Source organism: Leucoraja erinacea, chromosome 27, assembly GCF_028641065.1.
Source record: "Leucoraja erinacea ecotype New England chromosome 27, Leri_hhj_1, whole genome shotgun sequence".
NCBI lineage: Eukaryota > Metazoa > Chordata > Chondrichthyes > Rajiformes > Rajidae > Leucoraja > Leucoraja erinaceus.
This window is the reverse complement of record NC_073403.1, coordinates 16,534,500-16,555,044: the sequence shown is the minus strand read 5'-3', so window position 1 is coordinate 16,555,044 and position 20,545 is coordinate 16,534,500. Positions and strand designations below refer to the sequence as shown.

Here is a 20,545-nt window from a genome sequence, read left to right as displayed (position 1 = left end):
CAGTGGAGGCCAATTCACTGGATGTTTTCATGAGAGTTAGATTTAGCTGTAATGGCTAAGGGAATCCAGGGATACGGGGAAAACGCAGAAAATGGGGTATTGGTTTTAGATGATCATGTTAAATGGCGATGCTAGCTCGAAGGGCCGACTAGCCTACTCCTGCATCTATTTTTCTATGTTTCCATGCAGATGCTAGTTTACATTGAAGATAGACACAAAATGCTGGAGTAATTCAGCAGGACAGGCAGCATCTCTGGAGAGAAGGAGTGGGTGATGTTTCGGGTCGAGACCCTTCTTCAGACTGGTTTCACTCTTCAGACTGAAGAAGGGTCTCAACCCGAAACGTCACCCATTCCCTCTCCAGAGATACTGCCTGTCTCGCCGAGTTATTCCAGCATTTTGTGTCTAAAGTTTAAAGCGAGTACAGGGGCTGGGGATTTGGCAAGTTGGGAGGGAGCACATCAACCATCACCTGGTGAGCTATATATAAAAATATTCTTTCAGAATAGAATAGAATCTTTATTTGCCAAGCAACCAGGGTTGGTGGTATTTGGGTTCTGTACATGATGGTACACTGCTTTAGTCACATTAACACATATAACAACACAGATCATAGTAATAAAGTGCATCGATACCACATCACAAATCTCACCAACAGAACATAGTGCAAAAGAACAGACAAAGACCATAGACAAGACACTATATACATCAAGAGTCCTTAGTGTTGTCTGTTATTGGAGGGAATTGAGTGTTCTTATTGCTGAGGGGAAGAAGCTGTTTTTAAAACGGGTGGATTTTGTGGCAAGTGACCTGAGGCGCCTCCCTGAAGGGAGAGACTGGAAAAGGTGGTTTGCTGGATGGGAGGGGTCCGAGATGATCTTTATTGCCCGTTTTGAGGTACGTTGGAGGTAAATGGAATGGATTGAGGGGAGGGGGGAGTTGATGGTCCTGGAGGCCTTGGAGACAATGCGCTGTAATCTGTGTAGTGAGTGACTGTCAGTGTTTCCGTACCAGACTGTGATTGAGGAGGTGATGATGCTTTCGATAATGGATTGATAGAAACGGACCAGGAGGTGTTTGTGGACTCTGAACTTTTTGAGCTGTCTGAGGAAGTATAGGCGTTGTTGTCCTTTCTTAATGATGTGGTCTGCGTTGATGTGCCATTTTAGATTATTGCAGATATAGGTGCCCAGAAACTTGAATGAGTTCGTGGAGGTTATGGGATGGGAGTTGACATGGACCGGGGGTTTGGGGTTTTGTTTGCGTCTGAAGTCTATGGTGATTTCCAAGGTTTTTGATGTATTAAGCTGGAGGTTGTTGTCTGCACACCATTTGACTGCGCTGTCGACTGTTTGATGGTATTGTGCTTCGTTGTTGTCTGAGATGAGGCCAATTATTGTTGTGTCATCTGCATATTTGAACATTTTGACTGAGCTGCATTGGGATATGAGGTTGTTGGTGTAAAGTGAGAAGAGCTGAGGTGACAGAACGCACCCTTGGGGGGCTCCTGTGTTGAGAGTCAGAGGGCTGGAGAGAATAGTGGATCATCAGCATTTACGGTTCATGCTCTGAAGAGAATGCAGATGCAGGAACAATTTACAAGGACGGACTGAAAATTAAGTTATATTATCAGAAAAATATATACACAGTGCCTCTTTATTCATTTATGAAAATATGTGATTATATAAATGGAGATCTTTAAAATTAGGAAAAATGTAGATAAATTAGATCTGAGCCATCCCTACAAGGTCAGAATCAAGAAGACAATTAGAGAATTTCAAATAATTTTTCTTTGCCGGAACATTCTGTGAATGGAACTCTCAACCAAAGGGAGTGGTTGATAGAAATGGAAGGGTTGCATTTAATGGAGGGTCAGGATAAGCACAAGGAGCCTCTAGAGGATAATGCTGAAAGAGCTAGATAAAGAAGAACAGCAGAATACTCAGTTATTATATAAACTATGGCAAGGACTGGCTGGGCTCTTTCTATGCTGCACAATCTGTGTAGTTCATATTCCCGCCCATTGTCGAGCTGTCTACTTATAATGCCAGTTCAGTTAGTTCTATTTAACAAGTGGCACATGGCACAGAATGTAGTTAAGTTATCAGAGTAATTAATATTGATATCCTTACTCTCTTTACAGTCTAACACCCAAGCCAACAATATATCCCCTGATCTAATTGACAGCACTGGTTTCGCTGAAAACTTGCAAATTGTTTTTGAATCAGAATTCAAACCAACATTACGCCTTTAAAACCTCTCTTGATGAACAGTTCCATTACATTTTTTTTCAAAATTTCTATTACATTTGCTTTAATATTGAAAATAGTCAAAATTAAACTGATCAGTTTTGATCTTCAATTATTCTATATGTTTGGGTTATTGCGTTCAATGAGGGCTCTGTCCCATTTACAGTTATCATTAAAGATATGTAGTCAGGTTATATTATCAGAACTGTGCAGACTTAAATGTTAGTGTTTTTAATAAATATAATAAAATGGTGGCTATGTAAAGCTATATTTTGCAGGTTTAATTTTGCAATGCAATTACACCAAGTCCTCATTATCCCTGAGGAACTTCCCACTGATAACCAAAAAATGACGAATTTCACCTTTGTGTCCCAACCTGCATATAAACATAATATGTCTGGTACTGTTCTAAAACAATTGGCATGTTTTGCTAAACATTTTAAATCATTTCAAAACCTAAAGTTTGCTAACTAATTAGTTTCATTAAAACTTCCAAGCAATGTTTGGTTTTGAAATGATAAAGTGCAGTTGCAGAAACCAAGATATCTCTCTGTTAGAGCAACATTCAGCAGGAGACACTTGACACAATGGTATGGAAACTGATCACTATATGCAGGCCAACAATTATGTGTACTATAACACACACATGTACATATTTTTTCTAAATGTTATGCAACATGGATTTATGTTAAAGTTTAAGATATGACCTGGAGTCAACCTCAAAAGGCACAGTTACAAAATTACTAGATAATATGGAGTAAGTGTATTTCCAACCCACATATCAGTGGTAAACAATGTTTATTGTTTTCCCAAAGTATCACAACTCAAGGTACTTTATACAAAGTGTTACATTTGAGCACCATCCTACAGAAACTGGTTAAACAATGAACAATGGATAATTGCATGGAGCCCAATTCATAAAAAAGTAAACCACAATATTTGGCAACATCGAGTCACTCAACTGCCACCTTAAACATAACATCAACTAAGAGCGAAGGTATTGTTAGCCAGTGTAAAATGGTAAGAGCAAGGGAAATAGAAGCACTAAATTACTGAATAAGTTGTCAGATTATGAAGTTATCAGTATTTTAGTATGTGCTGTCTCAAGTCTTCCCAAATTGAAGAAAAATCTTTCACAATATCTCATTATTGCACAAAGTACTTGAAGTTATAATTGTTTTGTTATATTGACAGTGCAATTTCCTTCTTCTTCATGTTGAAGGCAGCAAGATACTTGCAAGCAAAATAGTGGGTGAAGCAGATTTCACCAGCCTAGCATCAAAATTGTGTGAAAACCACATACCTCTTGGTATTCTTCCAGTCCCTTGGCATGTGGAACATGTGATGTTTTCCCGTCCCACAAACTCTACATAAGGAACATGAGAACTGGGCTCTCCATTATTGCCCTGTACTTCATCTGTGTTTTCTAGAGTTTTTCTGTCGGTCTCTGCCACAATGGATTCTGTATCATCTTTCTTGCTTTGTCTTGAGAAAGTTGGTAAATGGGAGAACGATTTACCCATGGTGTGTTGTATTTTCCCTGCAACATGAATTCAGAACAAAGAATTATACTCTAATGATGGAGATGAGATTCATCTTTAATTATTATAATAACTGTGCAACATTATGAAGCGAAGTTCCAACTGCGGGGGCCTGTGGACGTTAACTTCGTGAAGCCCGCGGTCTCTGGTAAGAAGAGGCCAACTCGGGAGCTCCATGCTGTGGAGTTTCAACTGCCCCGACGCGGGAGTTTCGATCACCCTGACGGGGGCTTCGATCGTCGGCTGTGGGGGCTTTGATCACCCCAACTGTGGAAGGTTTGACTGCCCCGACCGCAGGAGAACAAGAGGAAGAAGATTGAACTTTATTGCCTTCCATCACAGTGAGGAATGGGGAATCCACTGTGATGTATACTGTACACTGTAAATTTCATTGATACATGTGACAATAAACTGACCTTGAAACCTTGAATCATATCACAGGGAGATCTACCAGTGAGACAGGAAGGTGTGTAACGAGATGATGCAATTTCCTATAATGAATCCAAGATTCATTTCTGGGTCTAATACTGCACTTTGAATTCCTGCCTACATTTAATCTGCACATATTTAATAAATTGGGTGCTGGCCAAAAGAGTCTGAATATACAAATAAAAACTTCAGGGATTACATCTGACTTTTCCTTCCAATGTCATCCTTTTATTTAGCTTGGATTATTATCTGAAGCTTTAATTTGCAGTAGTCAGTTAGTTACAGTACAACCTTTTAATAGAACTGATGACAAAATAGTGTGTCTCGGGCTATGAAGGGGGAATGAACTTGACACAACCAGTCTATCCATTTTATCTCAGAAGTGTTAAAAGGCAGCACTTTGCCTCAGAGTTAAATATTTCGCACTGAAAACAGCGGAAGTGGAGAAACTACCCTCAACTCAACAAGCTTCAATGGAGATAACACAACTTCCAAGAAGCATGGAGTCACAGTCTACGTTATCCTGCTCAACACAAGTTATGCTGCAATGCATTGCATTGAAACACATCAAGAGTGTGACTCACCATTCCAAATAAGTCAGTCAACAAGGCAGAAGAAATTAGGGTTGATGCATTCAGCTGTAATTGAAGTTTAATCACTTGATCAATTCCAATTTCTATCACACATTCATCCCAGCACTGAACATTTAATTTAATAATTTGGACTTCCATTTCTTTACTTTTAGAGATCTTAAAAATAAATCTTAATATTTCTTGTTTCTTAATTCCTGCTCTTAGCTAGATCTTCCTTTTCCCATCTTTATTTCACTATGCATGATTTAATCCTTGTTATATTTTCTGGTTTTGACAGATCCCTTGCAAAGTTTGCGGCAGTGAATTAAACACCAAATGACACAAAATCGACACCATTTTTGAAAGGGATCTGTTGCAGTGAAGCTAAAGGTTACAACCAAGGCTGAAGAATTCACGATTTCCTAATTATAGATGTACTAACACGAGGTGATGAGTCAAACCAACCCACAATCAATGGAAAGGTTCTCCAACTTTTGGCTGTTATATTTCAGCAATTGGTATTCCACGGGGATTTAAATCCAACGCACACACTTTCCAAAAAAAATAAGGAACAATAGCAAAATATGGTGTTCAGACTATAATCTTACAGATTTGTAGGCAGCAGGGTTCTTGACTTTGCAAGTTTCATCATGTATAACTGTCATAAGTTATCAGAGGGAGTAAGACTTCCATAGTGCAACAGAACGGAATGTGGTTCAGCGCTTCACTATACTGAAGAATAAAATCACCATGTGTGCACAAACTACATTCTGCCAAGTTCTCGATCACATTCATTTCCACCTGCCAGACAAACATGCAGACAATTTCAACTGACAATATCAAGATATGAGCTATACTGCTGACTACTGAATGTAGAAGAATCAGTAAGAAGGAACAGCAGATGCTCGTTTAAATCGAAGTTAGACACAAAAAGCTGGAGTAACTCAGCGGGATAGGCAGCATCTCTGGAGAGAAGGAATGGGTGACGTTTTGGGTCGAGAGCAGAATTATATACAAATTATATAATACTGGCACACTCAGACAAACCCAGATCTCTTAGTTGAAAGGAGATTCATATTTAATACCTAAACATGGGACTAAGCAAGCAGCAGCACGTGACTTAAAAGCTACAAACTCTTTGATGAGCACAATGAGCTCCAGGAAAAAGATTCTGCAAGAGGATCAGTCACTGGAAGAATTCAACCATGTTTCTATAACGTCCATGTTTTAAAACTCATTGAAACTTAATAAGCAGTTATCAGCAGAATGAATTACACTCATCATTCATCACCACCGACCGCAAGATCTGAGCCAATGTTAGCTTTCTTACAACAGAGTAATTATCAAAATTTTAAAAATCATTAAGGCTCCATCTTGTTTTGACTTGAAGCTATAAGTGTTCCCATATAAGAAAAGTATCATCAAATAGTATTTAAATGGTCATTTATATTAATCAAATAATTCTACAACCTTTTTCAAACGTAGTGAGAATTATCCTTTGTTTAATTAACTGATTATGAAATATACTGAAAGTTGGCCTATGATGCCACGCTCATGTCTTGGCCATTGTTGATCTTTTAAGCACACTTGTCATCACCAACCTTGTGGACCTTTGAAGTTTGCGTTGTCCATTGAGAATCCTCCAACGTAATAAGTGACGACATTTCAAACATACCTCATATTGTATGAAGCATTATAAACTTGCAGGGGGGCACAAAATAAAATAAAGCTTTTTGTGTCCTTATTTTATAATCAGTGCAAAAATATATATATATATATATATATTTTACATGCAAAGATAGAAACTCCTGAAAATTACTCTAAAATAGATAGCATTTGGCCCTTAGCTTGTACAATGACCAATTTTCATTTCGGTTTTGTAGATTTTGAGATGACTGATGAGGTCTGTGTGGAAAATTCAGATTCTTCCACAGACATAGGAAATGCTGGGTGGGTGGCTGGTTAAGGAGTGGTGCCCACTTTCTGCAATTAAACAAGGGTTTCTGTGTGCTCCTGATTCACCAAGACAATAGTCTCAATATTATCCCAACTCCTCCTCCTCCACTTTGAGCAGCGTTGGGGCAGAGAAACAGATGCTGCATTTTTTCAACTTGGCAGTTTTCAACACCTCTAAGGATCTTTATCTTCATGTGCCTGGTAATCTCTTTCTCTGACCGGGTTGCAAGCCACTTTATGGGTACTACCATGTGACCAATGCTCTCTATGCACCTATTTTTAAATTGTAAGCTTTGAGCATGCATTCTTGAGTTCTGTGATTAAGCCTTTTTTGCTTAATAAAACACTATATAAGTTTAACCTGTCTGCCATTTTTCAGTATCTTTTTTTAGTAGTTTGATATCAGGTAAATAAACAACATGGCCTGAACAAAGGAGACAACTCAACCTAACCAAGGCCCCTATGTAAGGGATGTGGGCCTGGGAGATGGCACATGCGTTGGTTCACACATTAGATGAATGAATCATGAATGTTGTGACAAACCCCATCAGTCCATATCCTGTACAAAGAAGTCGAGATGTTACTTAGAGATGTGGTTGCTAAAATACTAAAACCACATCAAACTACCCTGCAAAACAGCTTAGCCACACAGAACAAAAGATAGTTTTAATTCCAGTATGTGCTCAATTAACTGAACTCAGCTAGCAATCAGTGGGGAGAAACATCGTTCTCACACTTAAAACACAAACAAAATTTAAAGAGAACATGCTAAAATAAAAATCCTTAATTTCCAAATTGGTGCTTTTGAACTTATTTTTAAATGTCATAGTGAACCATCGAAATGTTGCATTTTCTAAATTTAGGATATAATCCTTTATTCTTTTGCCTACCCTTCTTCATCTTACAAACGTCACTTCTTAATGTAATACCAGAAACTTGATCCCCGAGGATTCTCAGCAACACTTCAAGGAATACCAGAAAATTTTACCACAAAAATGGTTAGACCTTGCTCTCATTTCTAAAACACTATGTTAGCGACACAACATTTTTAGTGCCCTCATTGTCAGTGGTGCTTCACAGGCTTCACAGTTTCAGTCTGTAATTTCCTGTTCACTGATAGCCATAAATGCAAACATCAGACAGTGCATCCACAATACCAATCACTGAAAATTCCACATTTCAGAGCAGAAATAATTTGGAAACCTACACAGTATTTGAAAATCAAAAGATCAGTGGCCCTGTACACCGCTCGATCAAATCGTCTGTATACCCCCTATGATCTTGAGCTAAATTGTGAAGAATAAAAGTTTGTGAAAGAATTGGGGCGGCAGGGTGGCGCAGTGGTAGGTTGCTGCCTTGCAGCGCAAGAAACCTGGGCTTGATCCCGACTATGGGTGTTTGTCAGTATGGAGTTTGTACATTCTCCCCGTGACCTGCGCGGGTTTTCTCCGGGATCTCCAGTTCACTTTCAAACTCCAAACACGTACAGGGTTGTCGGTTAATTGGCTTGGTATAATTGTAAATTGTCCCTAGTGTGTGTTGGATAGTGTTAGTGTGCGGGGATCGCTGGTTGGCGAGGACTCGGTTGGTGAAGGCCTCGTTTCCGTGCTGTGTCTTTAAACTAAACTAAATTTGATTATCAAGATTTGTATACATTTGGTTAACATGAAAATTAATGGATAGACACAAAATGTTGGAGTAACTCAGGCGGGACAGGCAGCATGTCTGGATAGAAGGCATGGGTGACATTTCGGGTCAAGACCCTTCTTCAGGCTAAAGAAGGGTCTCGACCCGAAACATCACCCATTCCTTCTGTCTAGAGATGCTGCCTGTCCCGCTGAGTTACTCCAGTATTTTGTGCCAATCTTCGGTGTAAACCTGGATCTGCATGAAAACTAGTGGATGTATATATCATTAAATCTCTTTATATTGTAATAATTATTACAGCCTGTTGCATAATTAATTTTTTTTAGCTCAAAGGAAGTTGGACACCACACTAATGCCATCAGTCAATCCCCCCCCACCCCCAGCATTTACTAAATTTACCGTACAATCCTTTTATTCTTTTGCCTACACCATTTAATCTTCCAAATGTCACTTAACTTAACGCCAAAAATCTGATTTGCCACATATTTCAAATGAGCTTCAGATGTAGACTAGATACATTAGTAATGAATGAGAAAAAAAAGACCAAAATCTAATTTTGTTTTGAGTTCTGATGCTGAGGATTAATAGGTTAATTTTCGGCTAGCTACTTTCAAACTGCATCAGGATGACTCAGTTGTTTTGTTATCTGCACCCAAGTGTAAGCTACTTTTTAAACCTTGCAATATCTTCTCTTGATTAGAGATTTCAAATCACAGAAGTGCACATCACAAAACAAATTAATTATTTCTAATGATCAAAAATTGAGGGAAAACTCATAAAGCAAAAAGATATCTTCGAAAGTTATCTTTCTATTACAAAACTTCCATACACCAGGAATAATATGAAAATTACTTCACAGTCATGTGCCTCTCAGTCAGTCTGCAGTATTAACAGTGCTTGATGTTGAAGATGAGGAAGAGTGGGTAGGAGTAGATTTGGCTCGAGAACTACGGTATCTGCCCCATAATACGTGGAGGGGATTAGTGCACAAAAAGATCAGCGAGAACTGTGGGTGGAATCAAAATAATAGCAACTATTAAAAGACTCAGTTCTCCTAAATTTGGAATTCTATAATGTCTCTCTCTGTTTTCCAGTCATTTTTTCTCCACTGCTTCCATTTTGTTGTCACATTCCCCTATTTACTTCTCAGTTTGCCCAATGCCCATATAATCTTTGTGCTTTGGTAAATTTTCATTTCAATCTGCTTCTCCCTGGAACTGCCTTAAGGCAAACAAAAAAATACCAAGGCTGTACTTCCTTTATTCGTTCCATGTTATAGATTAAATTGAAATTAGTTCTTACGGTATGCACCTAGATTTTCATAAATAAACCTCTATGGAGCGATTCTGCCTTTTTCAGTTCAGTCGTTGTGTGACTCTGAAGTGTCAATTTATAAAAGTGTTCTTAAGTGAAGGAGCTTACTGTGAGACAATTTAATCCCTCATTTTAATGAGCTAATAGACAGAATGGTGCAAGATGCTTGAGACTGGAATGGTCATCCATGTGTCTATCCATGTGATTGGCTGTGAAATTGCACAAACCTATGTCTCATAAGAAATATTGGTGCCCGACACATATAATAACAAGAAATTAATTAGATGTGTTGCAAATGTATTTTTCCTCAAATTATTCTCACCTCCGCCTTTTGATTTTTCACTTCGGCATCTGAGATTTTAATCATCTCAGCTTTCAAGGTATCAAACTGCTCCCTCCAGTCAAATAGTTTCTCCTGAAGTTTCAAGCTGCTCTTGCACAGACAAATCCAGACCAGGGAAGGTATCTGATCACTGTCTGTGAGATGGGATGACTGGCAAGCCCGTGCTAAAAAGTATGCACAATTCTCCAAAAAGCAGTGCTCACAGTCTCCTGCTCCACACAACTCCTATGCTTCTTGTTACCTCCTGTATTTCGACAAGCAGGCCTGACAAGATGCTGTCTTGTAGAGTAACCGCATCAGCCACTTTAAAGAAGTATTCCAACATTCATCTCATGCCTGGACCATCCCGCCTCTTCACCCCCCCTCAGTGAGCCAACAGACAAGACATTGTAAGCTTCGTGACCAAAGCAGTCTCCAAAGGTCTGATGTCTTTGCTCTCTAATTTATTCTACTGTTTTTGTCAACAATGTTTAGTAAATTTGTGGATTACACCAAAATTGGTATAGAAGTGGATAGTGAAGAAGGTTATCTAAGATTACACATGGAATTAAAATGAAAAGGCCAGTGCGCCAAGGAATGACAGATGCAATTTATCTCAGACAAGTGTGAGGTGTTGTGCAGTGGTAAATCAAAGCAAGGCAAGACGTGCAGTCAAAGTCAAATTGCATCGTTGACCTATGTGTAAAGGTACATAGTTTCCTGACAGTGGCATCACAGGTTGACAGGGTGGTGAAGATGATGTTTGGCACACTTGCCTTCATCGGTCAAGAGTACTGAGTAGTTTAGTTTTGTTTAAAGATACAGCGAGGAAACAGGCCCTTTCGACCCACCAGGTCTGCACCAACCAGAGATGCCCGTACACCAGGACTATCCTACACACTAGGGAAGTTTACAATTTGTACCAAAGCCACATGAACTTACAAACCTGCACGTCTTTGGAGTGTAGGAGGAAACCGGAGTATCCAGGGAAAACCCATGCAGTCATGGGGAGAACATTTAAACTCCGTACAGTGTCCCGTAATCAGGATCGAACCCGGGTCTTAAGTGCTGTAAGGCAGCAACTCTACTGCTGCGCCACCGTGCCGCACGTGGAGTGCTGGAATAGAGACATCATGTTGCAACTGTAAAGTTGTTGGAGAGGCCATACGGAGTATTGAGTGGAGTTTTGGTTGCCCATCCATAGGAACAATGTCATTAAGCTTGTAAATGTGCAGGAAAGATACACGAGGAACTTACCAGAACTGGAATGGTAGAGTTATAAGGAGAGACTGGATAGGCTGAGACATTTCCCCCTCCAAAACATAGGAGATTGAAGGCTGATCTTAGAGATATATAAAGTAATGGGGGGGGACATAGATGAGGTGGACGACCTTTGCTGGGGGTAGGAAAGTCTAAAGCTCGAGGGCATAAATTTAGGGAAAGATTTAAAAGGGACCTAAGAAGCAACTTTTTCACACAGAGGATGATGGGTATATGGAACAAGAAGCCAGAGATGGCAGTAGAGGGGAATATAATTATGTGTAAAATGTGTAAATGCAGCTACATGGATAGGAAATGTTTAGAGAGATATGGGCCAAACTCAGGCAAATGAAACTAGCTTTGATAGGCATCTTAATGGGCTTTGACGAACTTGCAAACCAATTTCAACACGTTTTCACCCGGGAAGATGTGGAGCCTTCATCATTTCCAGTCCTACCGCCCAGCCCGTATGCTGATATGCCTGCTATTAAAATTGAGGTTGAAGGTGTCAAGAAGTTATTGCTCAACATCAATACCACAAAAGCAATTGGACCAGATCAGATACAGAATCAAGCCCTCAAGATCGCAGCCGAAGAACTGGCTCCAGTTTTGCAGTTCATTTTCCAACAATCGCTTGACTCAGGTGATGTTCCACTGGATTGGAGGAAGGCTAACATCACTCCTCTCTTTAAGAAGGGTTCAACCACCAACCCAACAAATTATCGTCCTGTTTCATTAACAAGTACTTACTGCAAATTGCTGGAGCATTTAATTGATAGTAATCTGATGCGACACGTGAGCAAACATAACATTCTTGCTGACAACCAACATGCATTTAGGAGGCATAGATCATGCGAGTCTCAGCTTATCCTGACGACAAATGACTTTACCAAGCAACTTGATAGTAACGTCATCACGGATTTAGTTGTGCTGGACTTTTCTAAAGCATTTGATGTCATCCCACACCAGAGACTGCTTCGGAAGCTTGACTTCTATGGTATTCGTTCCAACACGAAACGATGGATTTCCAGTTTCCTGACAAAACGTCTTTAGCGTGTGTGTGTGTGTGTGTGAATGGAAAGAGCTCCAATTTGCATCTGGTGTTGAGTGGTACACCTCAGGGCACAGTACTTGGCCCACACCTATTTTTGCTTTACATAAATGACATCCATGAAAAAGTCGCAAGTACGACCAGACTTTTCGCTGATGATTGTTTGCTGTACCGTCCAATTAAGTCAGCTGATGATGAAGATGCTCTCCAAAAGGATCTCGATACTATGGTTGAGTGGTCACAACAATGGGGCATGCAGTTCAACCCTTCCAAATGTGAAACTATGCGTGTCACCAGAAAGAGGAATCCAGGCGAAACATCTTACAATATACTTGGTGCCACCCTTGAAGAATCCAAACAAACCAAGTATCTTGGCATCAAATTGCAGAATAATCTGCGTTGGAATGGTCAGACTCATCATGCAACGGTAAAAGCAACAGGTGTCCTAAACTTTCTGATGCGCAACTTTCATCATTGTTCAACTTCTGTCAAGGAGAAGCTATCCTTCACCCTCCTTAGACCTCATTTGGACTGCGCAGTTGCAGCATGGGACGCATACACAAATAAAACCATTTCTTCCATAGAACGTGTCCAAAGACAGGCAGCTCGATTTGTTACTAACACCTATGAGAGAGAAGCGAGTGTCACCAAACTTCTGAATTCTCCGGGGTGGAACCCTCTCCAAGACAGACATGAAGCTCACCGTTTGACCTGTTTTTACAAAATGTTAAATGGTCAGCTCGACATAGACTACAAGACCTACACCAAACCCAAACCAATTAGGAGCAGACGAGGGCATTCGATCCAATTTGTGATCCCAGCTACAAAGACAGATGTGTACAGCAATTCGTTCTTCCCCCGCACAATTAAACCATGGAATAATCTCCACCTAACTATAGTTACCCAACCAGATGCAACTAAATTTAAAGTAGCTCTTTCTTCCCAATAATCCTTTCTGGCTTAAGTCCTCCCTCCACCACCTCCAAAATTCGGCTAACTCAATTTTCCTCCTGCAACGCGAGTGACTTCTCAGTCGTTCCTCAGCATATACCTGAATGAAATGAAGGACAACGACTGACCTTTTGATATCTTATCTTTTGGGGGCTGACCAGTGAGGGACGGAGGGGATAGATTGTCAATGGTCGGTGCCGTTAGGAACTAGTGTTTGAGAGGGCGAGAGGAATAATGGTTTGTCCATGTGTCTGAATAAATGCCCTCAGAAAACACTAATTTGTTGGTGCTATGCAACTCGTTTTATCGTGTCAATTCTGAAGTTTTCTGCAGTTTGCTAATTGTGCAAAAACCTGAACTTCTGGAGAATAGTTGATTCACCTCCGACCAAGTCTTTGTACATTGGCAGATTTCCTGACCCACTCCCTCCTTCTCTTCCTGCCCAGACACAGAACTTCCCTGCTGGCAAGTATCACATTTGCAAACATGTCTCTGTCTACGCTGCATTAATCCAGGATCCCTTTTCTTTTCCCTCCCCTAAGGCAGCCATAATATGCGTTGTTTTGTGATTTCAGGGACTATGCCTTTAAGGGTCTGATGTATAAGACTGATTATGACACAGCAAAGGAATAGAAACAATGTAAACTTTGACATATTTTTGGATATACAGGTGCACAACCTTTTATCCGAAGATCCAAATAACGAAAACCTCCGAATAGCGGACATTTTTTCAGTCCTTGAAAAAAGGTCCTTGAAAACGTTCACGGAGGGCGGCCCGCAGAGGTGACAGCGGAACCTCCGGTCGGTCCTCGAAGAAAGGGGAACTAAATCCCCATTCATAAAAGAGAAGGTGAGGGTATATTGCGCGGGAGGGTTAATAATTGACAATATGCTGCTGTCTGCCCGCTGAGTTAAAAAGTTCCCACGGTAGACTCACGATACACAGTGTATCGTGAGTCTTGCGTGGGAACTTTTTAACTCAGCGGGCAGGGAGCAGCAGATTGTCGCTCCCTTCAGTTTCACCCCACCTACACCCCTCTGCTTCCTGGCCATGTGTGTGACCCCTTCCCTCCCCTCTCCAGCTCCCCGCCCATTGCACCGGCGTGGGGGCTTTGCACTGTCTTCACGTCGGCAATGCCAGTCACCGGAGACGTCAGGACCAACGGGACACCGACCCCCAGGCCCACTGCAAGCACGGAGATCCCAGAGACCCACAGCCAGCAGCAGCCCAGCCCCGTTCCAACTCCAGAGGAATACTGCAAACTAGCGGGAGACATCGGGACCACCAGAAGCCGCTCCCCGATGGGCCGCTACGGCGACAAGTGGCAGTTCGCCCACAGCCCGAGCTGTGCCCCCTCATCGGGACACTGACCCCCAGGCCCACTGCAAGCACGGAGATCCCAGATCAGCAACTCCAGCCCAGCCCCGCTCCAACTCCAGAGGGGCAGAAACTGATGGTGCGCAAGGTGCGTCTTGTTCTTGGGGTGGCGCAGCTTGGGCTGTGGGCGAACTGCCACTTGTCGCCGTAGCGGCCCATCGGGGAGCGGATTCCTCTGGAGTTGGGGGAGGGGGGGTATTGTGCTGTTTGATCGCCCCCTGCTATCCCAGGGACAGGGAGACAGGACATTCACCGAGGGCGGCCCGCAGAGGTGACAGCGGAACCTCCGGTCGGTCCTCGACGAAAGGGGAACTAAATCCCCATTCATAAAAGAGAAGGTGAGGGTACATTGCGTGGGAGAGTAGGAATCCCAAGACAAAGTTGAGTGAGCGTTCACCGAGGGTGGCCAGCAGAGGTGACAGCGGAACCTCGGGTCGGTCCTGGAAGAAAGGGGAACTAAATCACCTTCATAAAAGAGAAGTGGAGGGTATATTGCGCGGGAGGGTATATCGCCTACCTGGAAGAAACCGGACATTTTTTCCAGGATGTGGTCTGCACACCAAAGCTCACGTTTGGCGCCTCTGCTGCACACGGATATAAGAGTGTGAAAATGTCGCCTTAGGCCGCCTTAGGGCATGTAGCCCCGCTAGGGTGACATGAGTGCGGGAGGTGATTCAATGCTGCGGTCACATTTACAAATTCAGGAATTCATTCAACACACTGCATTTCACACAGACATTTATTCTGCAAGAAAAAACTACATTGAAGACTCAAACTCGCGACCGAGGAACTGCCGGGATCAAGGCGCAAACTCGCGACCTTGCGGATATGAGCCGGGCACTCTACCACCGAGCCAGCCATTAAAATCTACGCTAAAAAATTTCCATTCCGAAGACCGACAAATTCCAAATTACGAAAAGTGTCTGGTCCCAAGGCTGTCGGATAAAAGGTAGTGCACCTGTATAGTTATGATCCCGTGATTATGACTCACCTAGTGAGAATCAGAATCAGATTTTATTGGCCAAGTATGTTTTGCAACATACGAGGAATGTCACTATATATCAACAGCTACTGTCAAACCCCTTTCAAATAAGTTCATGTCATTCTTCTGAACTCTGAGGAATACAGACCTAAACTGTCTAGCCTCCCCTGATAGGATAATTATTTCACCCCAGGAATTAGCATGGTAGATTCCTTTATCTCAGATCCTTTTTTAGACAAGTGATTAAAAACTGAGCACAATATTATGTGAAGCTACCTAGTTACAGCAAGGCAATATTCATTGATACAGTTAATCCTTCATACGACAGTGAAAAAATTAGAATAATGCGTAATTAATTAATAAAAAATGAGCAAGCAGTGTTCTACCTGAAAAAGAAATCTTTGGGTTCAGTTGTTTTAATGGTCAAAGCTCAAACATTTGTACGTTTATCTTCTTCCATTTTTTTGAGGCGTGTTAACAAAAGAGCTTTTTAATGTTAGACTGCTTCTCAGGCTCACAGATCTTGTCTATATTATCTCACAACCTGACATTCCAAATGCCCCATTTGCTTACATCCACCTCAACACATGGGGCAACACTCTCCGTGTCCCAGTGTCTGTTCTCAATCTCCTGGCTAATACCTCTGTAGATTGGGTACATCCTTCAACACATGAATTACTTTCAAAGTTCTTACCCTCATTCTTAGCGGGAATGCTCACCTGCCCCACCCCCATCCTCATTACATTTCTATACCTTGATCTTCTTGTGTTTATCCTATGTTCCTCCAGTTTAACTTCTATTTACCACTATTCTTTGTATCTATTTTTTCAAGCAAATTGACTAGGTCCCTCAAAGCCCCCTCCCAAGGTCCTTACCTTTTCTCCTTTAACGCTTCACCCTGCAATCCCAACCTCTAAAACCTGCAACTGGATCTTTGATTTCCTCATTAGCAGGCATCAATCAGTCAGCGTGGATCGGTAACAACATCTCCGTTTTGCCCAAATCATGGGTAGTAATGTGTCAACATACAGGAGGGAAACAGAGCACCTGGTCGGGGCAATCGCTTTGGCCAACACCTCCGCTCGGTTCGCAATAACCAACCTGATCTCCCGGTGGCTCAGCACTTCAACCCCCCCTCCCATTCCGAATCCAACCTTTCTGTCCTGGGCCTCCTCCATGGACAGTGAGGCCCACTGTAAATTGGAGGAGCAGCACCTCATATTTCGCTTGGGCAGTTTACACCCCAGCGGTATGAACATTGACTTCTCCAATTTCAGGTAGTCCCTGCTTTCTCCTCCCCTTCCCAGCTTTCCCTCAGCCCACTGTCTCCGCCTCTTCCTTTTCTTCTTCCCGCCCCCCCCCCCCACTCTCACATCAGTCTGAAGAAGGGTCTTGATCCGAAACGTTGCCTATTTCCATCGCTCCATAGATGCTGCCTTACCCGCTGAATTTCTCCAGCATTTTCCAGCATCTGCAGTTCCTTCTTAAACACCTGGTCAAGTGGTGTTGCAACAACAACCTCTTCATCAATATCAACAAATCCAGGGAACTAATAATTGACGGTGGAATGGCAAAACTAGGAGACCACGTGCCAGTTTCCACTGATGGGTCTGGCCCTTCTGCAATCTGTTTCATTTTACAATATTGATAAATGAATTTTTTTAAATCATAAGCCCGATTCCCCCCCAATCTTCTAACAAACTTCTACAGATAAACTTTAGAAAGTATTCTGTCCGGTACAGCAAAACCAGTGCACCGAACGCAAGAGCTGCAGAGTGATGGACTCAGTTCAGTCATTCATAGGCACAGCCAGTCCCACCATCGAAACCATCTTCACGAGGTGCTGCCTAAAGCCAGCAGCATCTATCATCAAGGATTCCCAACATCCGAGACATGTCCCCTTCTCACTGACGCTGCTGGGTAGGCGTGACAAGTGCGTGAAGTCCCACACCACCAAGGTCAGGAACAGTTATCTCAGTACACGTGACAATAATGAAACCAATAATTCAGGTTTTTGAACTGTTCTGCACAATTCTAATCCAACCTCAGTAACACTGTGGGCTACATATTGCACTGCCATGTGCTAATTGTATTTTGCACCAAAGTCTTGTTTTTGCACACATTTTTATTTTCATTGTCTAATGGATAATTTCTGTTTTGTGTGCTATCCTAGTCCATGTGGCTGATAGTGCTGCAAGCAAGATCGTTATCATAGCTGTAATTAACTCTACTTGTGCATATGACAAGTATCTTGTCTTGGGAACGCCATTTAAATACAACCTGATGAGGCAGCTACAATTAACAAGCTGCGCGATATATTACATACTATTGACAAAACCAAAGTCTATGTTTGTATTTGTGCTCCACACAAGGCACCACCTTCATTTAACATTCCGTCCAAACTTTTCCCTTTGATAAGTATCTGGATTTACATAATGCATCCATGCTGGTCATTTCAGCAAGTTCTGCATGATAAGCTTTCCCTGCATTAAGGATTTCCAACCTGGTTGCTTAAGAACAAATGCCTTCTGGACATCTGAATTTCCCTGAGGGGATCAATAAAGTATTTATTTATTGTTATTATTATTATTATTATTATGATTGCATTTTCCCCGCGCTCACCCCTGTCGCTGACCAGCCCTTGCACAGACCAGCCCTTCCACAGACGAAGATAACCATCTTATAACTATGACTAGAAGTAGTCTGAAGAAGGGTCTCGACCAGAAAAGTCACCCATTCCTTCTCTCCAGAGATGCTGCCACTCCTGCTGAGTTACTCCAGCATTTTGTGTCTACCTTCGATTTATAACTATGACTCCTTGTCCAGTTCTCCAAAATACAAAAAAAATGCTTTACTTTCTGTCTCTAACCATATTGTAATCTTACAGCCTTCCATCAGTTATTGTTGCATTAAATTACATTACACTTGCAGGAACATTTGGATAATGAGCAAGATGCAGAAGGGAGACCAAAAAAAGAACATATGACGGCAAAGAATAGGTACAAACTGGCTTTGTCGGAGGACAGAATGCAGTGATGACATGAAAGAAAGGCTTTTAATGGTGGTGCAGAGAACGAGTAATGAAGTGAAGACACAAGGAACTGCAGATATGGAACGATGAACAAAAACACCAAGTGCTGGAGGAACTCAGCAGGTTGGGCAGCTCGGTGGAAAGAATGGACAGACGACGTTTTGGGACCGGACCCTTTCTTCAGACACCAGGGGACGAGGGTTTCAACGACGCCACGGAAAGAAGCAGGGTGACTGCTTTTTTTTTGGGGGGGGGGGGGGGGGGGGGTGGTGGTGGTGATGGTGATGTGTGTTAGAAGAACGAAGCAGTGGCGGACTGGCCAGGGTGCTTCAGCTTGGCAAGTGGGCCCCTGATGAAGTGTGCCCCCTTTTTCCGCCACTGGAACGAAGCACAACAATTGCTTTGGTGGACTGCTGTTAAAGATAACAAAACACACACCCAGGCATTTAAAAGTCAAACGGGGAAGTGATAGTGGTGGAGATGGAACGGCTGGTGGAGAAGCTTGTTACTATTAATGGAGCAATGTTCTGATTTAAAAAAAAGACAGAACGACAGAGTGTCAATAACATTGGTCGGGTTAGACTGAGGGGTGCAGCGCAGTGATGCTGAGCTTGGGTCCCCTGCAGCGGGTGGAGCAGCCGACTGGGCATCAGCCCCCGGCCCAGGGTGGAGCAGCCGACTGGGTATCAGCCCCCGGCCCAGGGTGGAGCAGCCGACTGGGCATCAGCCCCCGGCCCAGGGTGGAGCAGCCGACTGGGCATCAGCCCCCGGCCCAGGGTGGGAGCAGCCGACTGGGCATCAGCCCCCGGCCCAGGGTGGATGAGCCGACTGGGCATCAGCCCCCGGCCCAGGGTGGATGAGCTTGGGTCCCTCTCAGCCCCCGGCCGAGGGTGGATGAGCCGACTGGACATCAGCCCCCGGCCCAGGGTGGAGGAGCTTGGGTCTCTCTCAGCCTCCGGCCCAGGGTGGATGAGCCGACCGGGTATCAGGCCCCGGGTCACGCAGTAAATAAACACGGCGGCTCCTCTCACCCCGGGGGCAGGGTGCCGGTGGGCATTCGGTCGGTCAGCGACACCATCTCCCCCATTACTCGGGCGGGTGGTGAGGTGGGTCCCCCTAGGCCGGGGAGTGAGGTATTCACGGCCGGGGGTCTCAGGTACTCACGCCGGCGACTCGAGCTCCGCTTCTCGCTCCCTCCCGAGCTCCGCTCGATGATGTTCGCTCCCTCCCACCGCCGCTCAGTGGCGCCGCCAGCGGAGGGAATGGTTCACTGCAGCCGCGCCGCCTCCCGCTTGTCGAGTTATGCTTGTAATAAGGCTCGTACGACGACGTAAACGGAGTATATCTTTATTTAACAACTCTGTACAACAGCAGCAACAGCCTCGTGTGCAAGCCCAGGCATGTTCTTCTCCAACTCCCCTGGTACCAGTCACATCCGGTTACTGGAGCCTGGCTTCTGTCACACTGGGTCCTAGTGCCTGTCTGCCCAGCCTTACACTATTATTGCATAATACCACACCGCTAACGCAGCATCCAGTCTCCCCTCCATCCCAGCACCGAGTGTCCTCTCCATCCCAGCACCGAGAGTCCCCTCCATCCCAGCACCGAGTGTCCTCTCCATCCCAGCACCGAGAGTGCCCCCTCCATCCCTGCACCGAGAGACCCCTCCATCCCAGCAGCGAGTGTCTCTCCATCCCAGCAGCGAGTGCCCCCTCCATCCCAGCAGCGAGTGTCCTCTCCATCCCAGCACCGAGTGTCCTCTCCATCCCTGCACCGAGAGACCCCTCCATCCCAGCACCGAGAGTGCCCCCTCCATCCCTGCACCGAGAGACCCCTCCATCCCAGCAGCGAGTGTCCTCTCC

At 43.5% G+C, this 20,545-nt stretch overlaps 1 protein-coding gene across 1 annotated transcript in view; it reads right to left on the bottom strand.

Moving 5' to 3' along the window:
- The window catches only part of tmem106a (transmembrane protein 106A), a 32,623-nt gene extending 12,471 nt beyond the window's left edge, over positions 1 to 20,152 (bottom strand). The window contains exons 1-2 of the mRNA XM_055657187.1: positions 19,848 to 20,152; positions 3,553 to 3,789 (exon numbers count right to left, since the gene is read on the bottom strand). Of these exons, the coding sequence (XP_055513162.1) occupies positions 3,553 to 3,772 (220 nt within the window). The 5' untranslated portion in view covers positions 3,773 to 3,789; positions 19,848 to 20,152. The remainder of the gene's footprint in view (positions 1 to 3,552; positions 3,790 to 19,847) is intronic.
- Between the last annotated feature and the right edge of the window lie 393 nt (positions 20,153 to 20,545).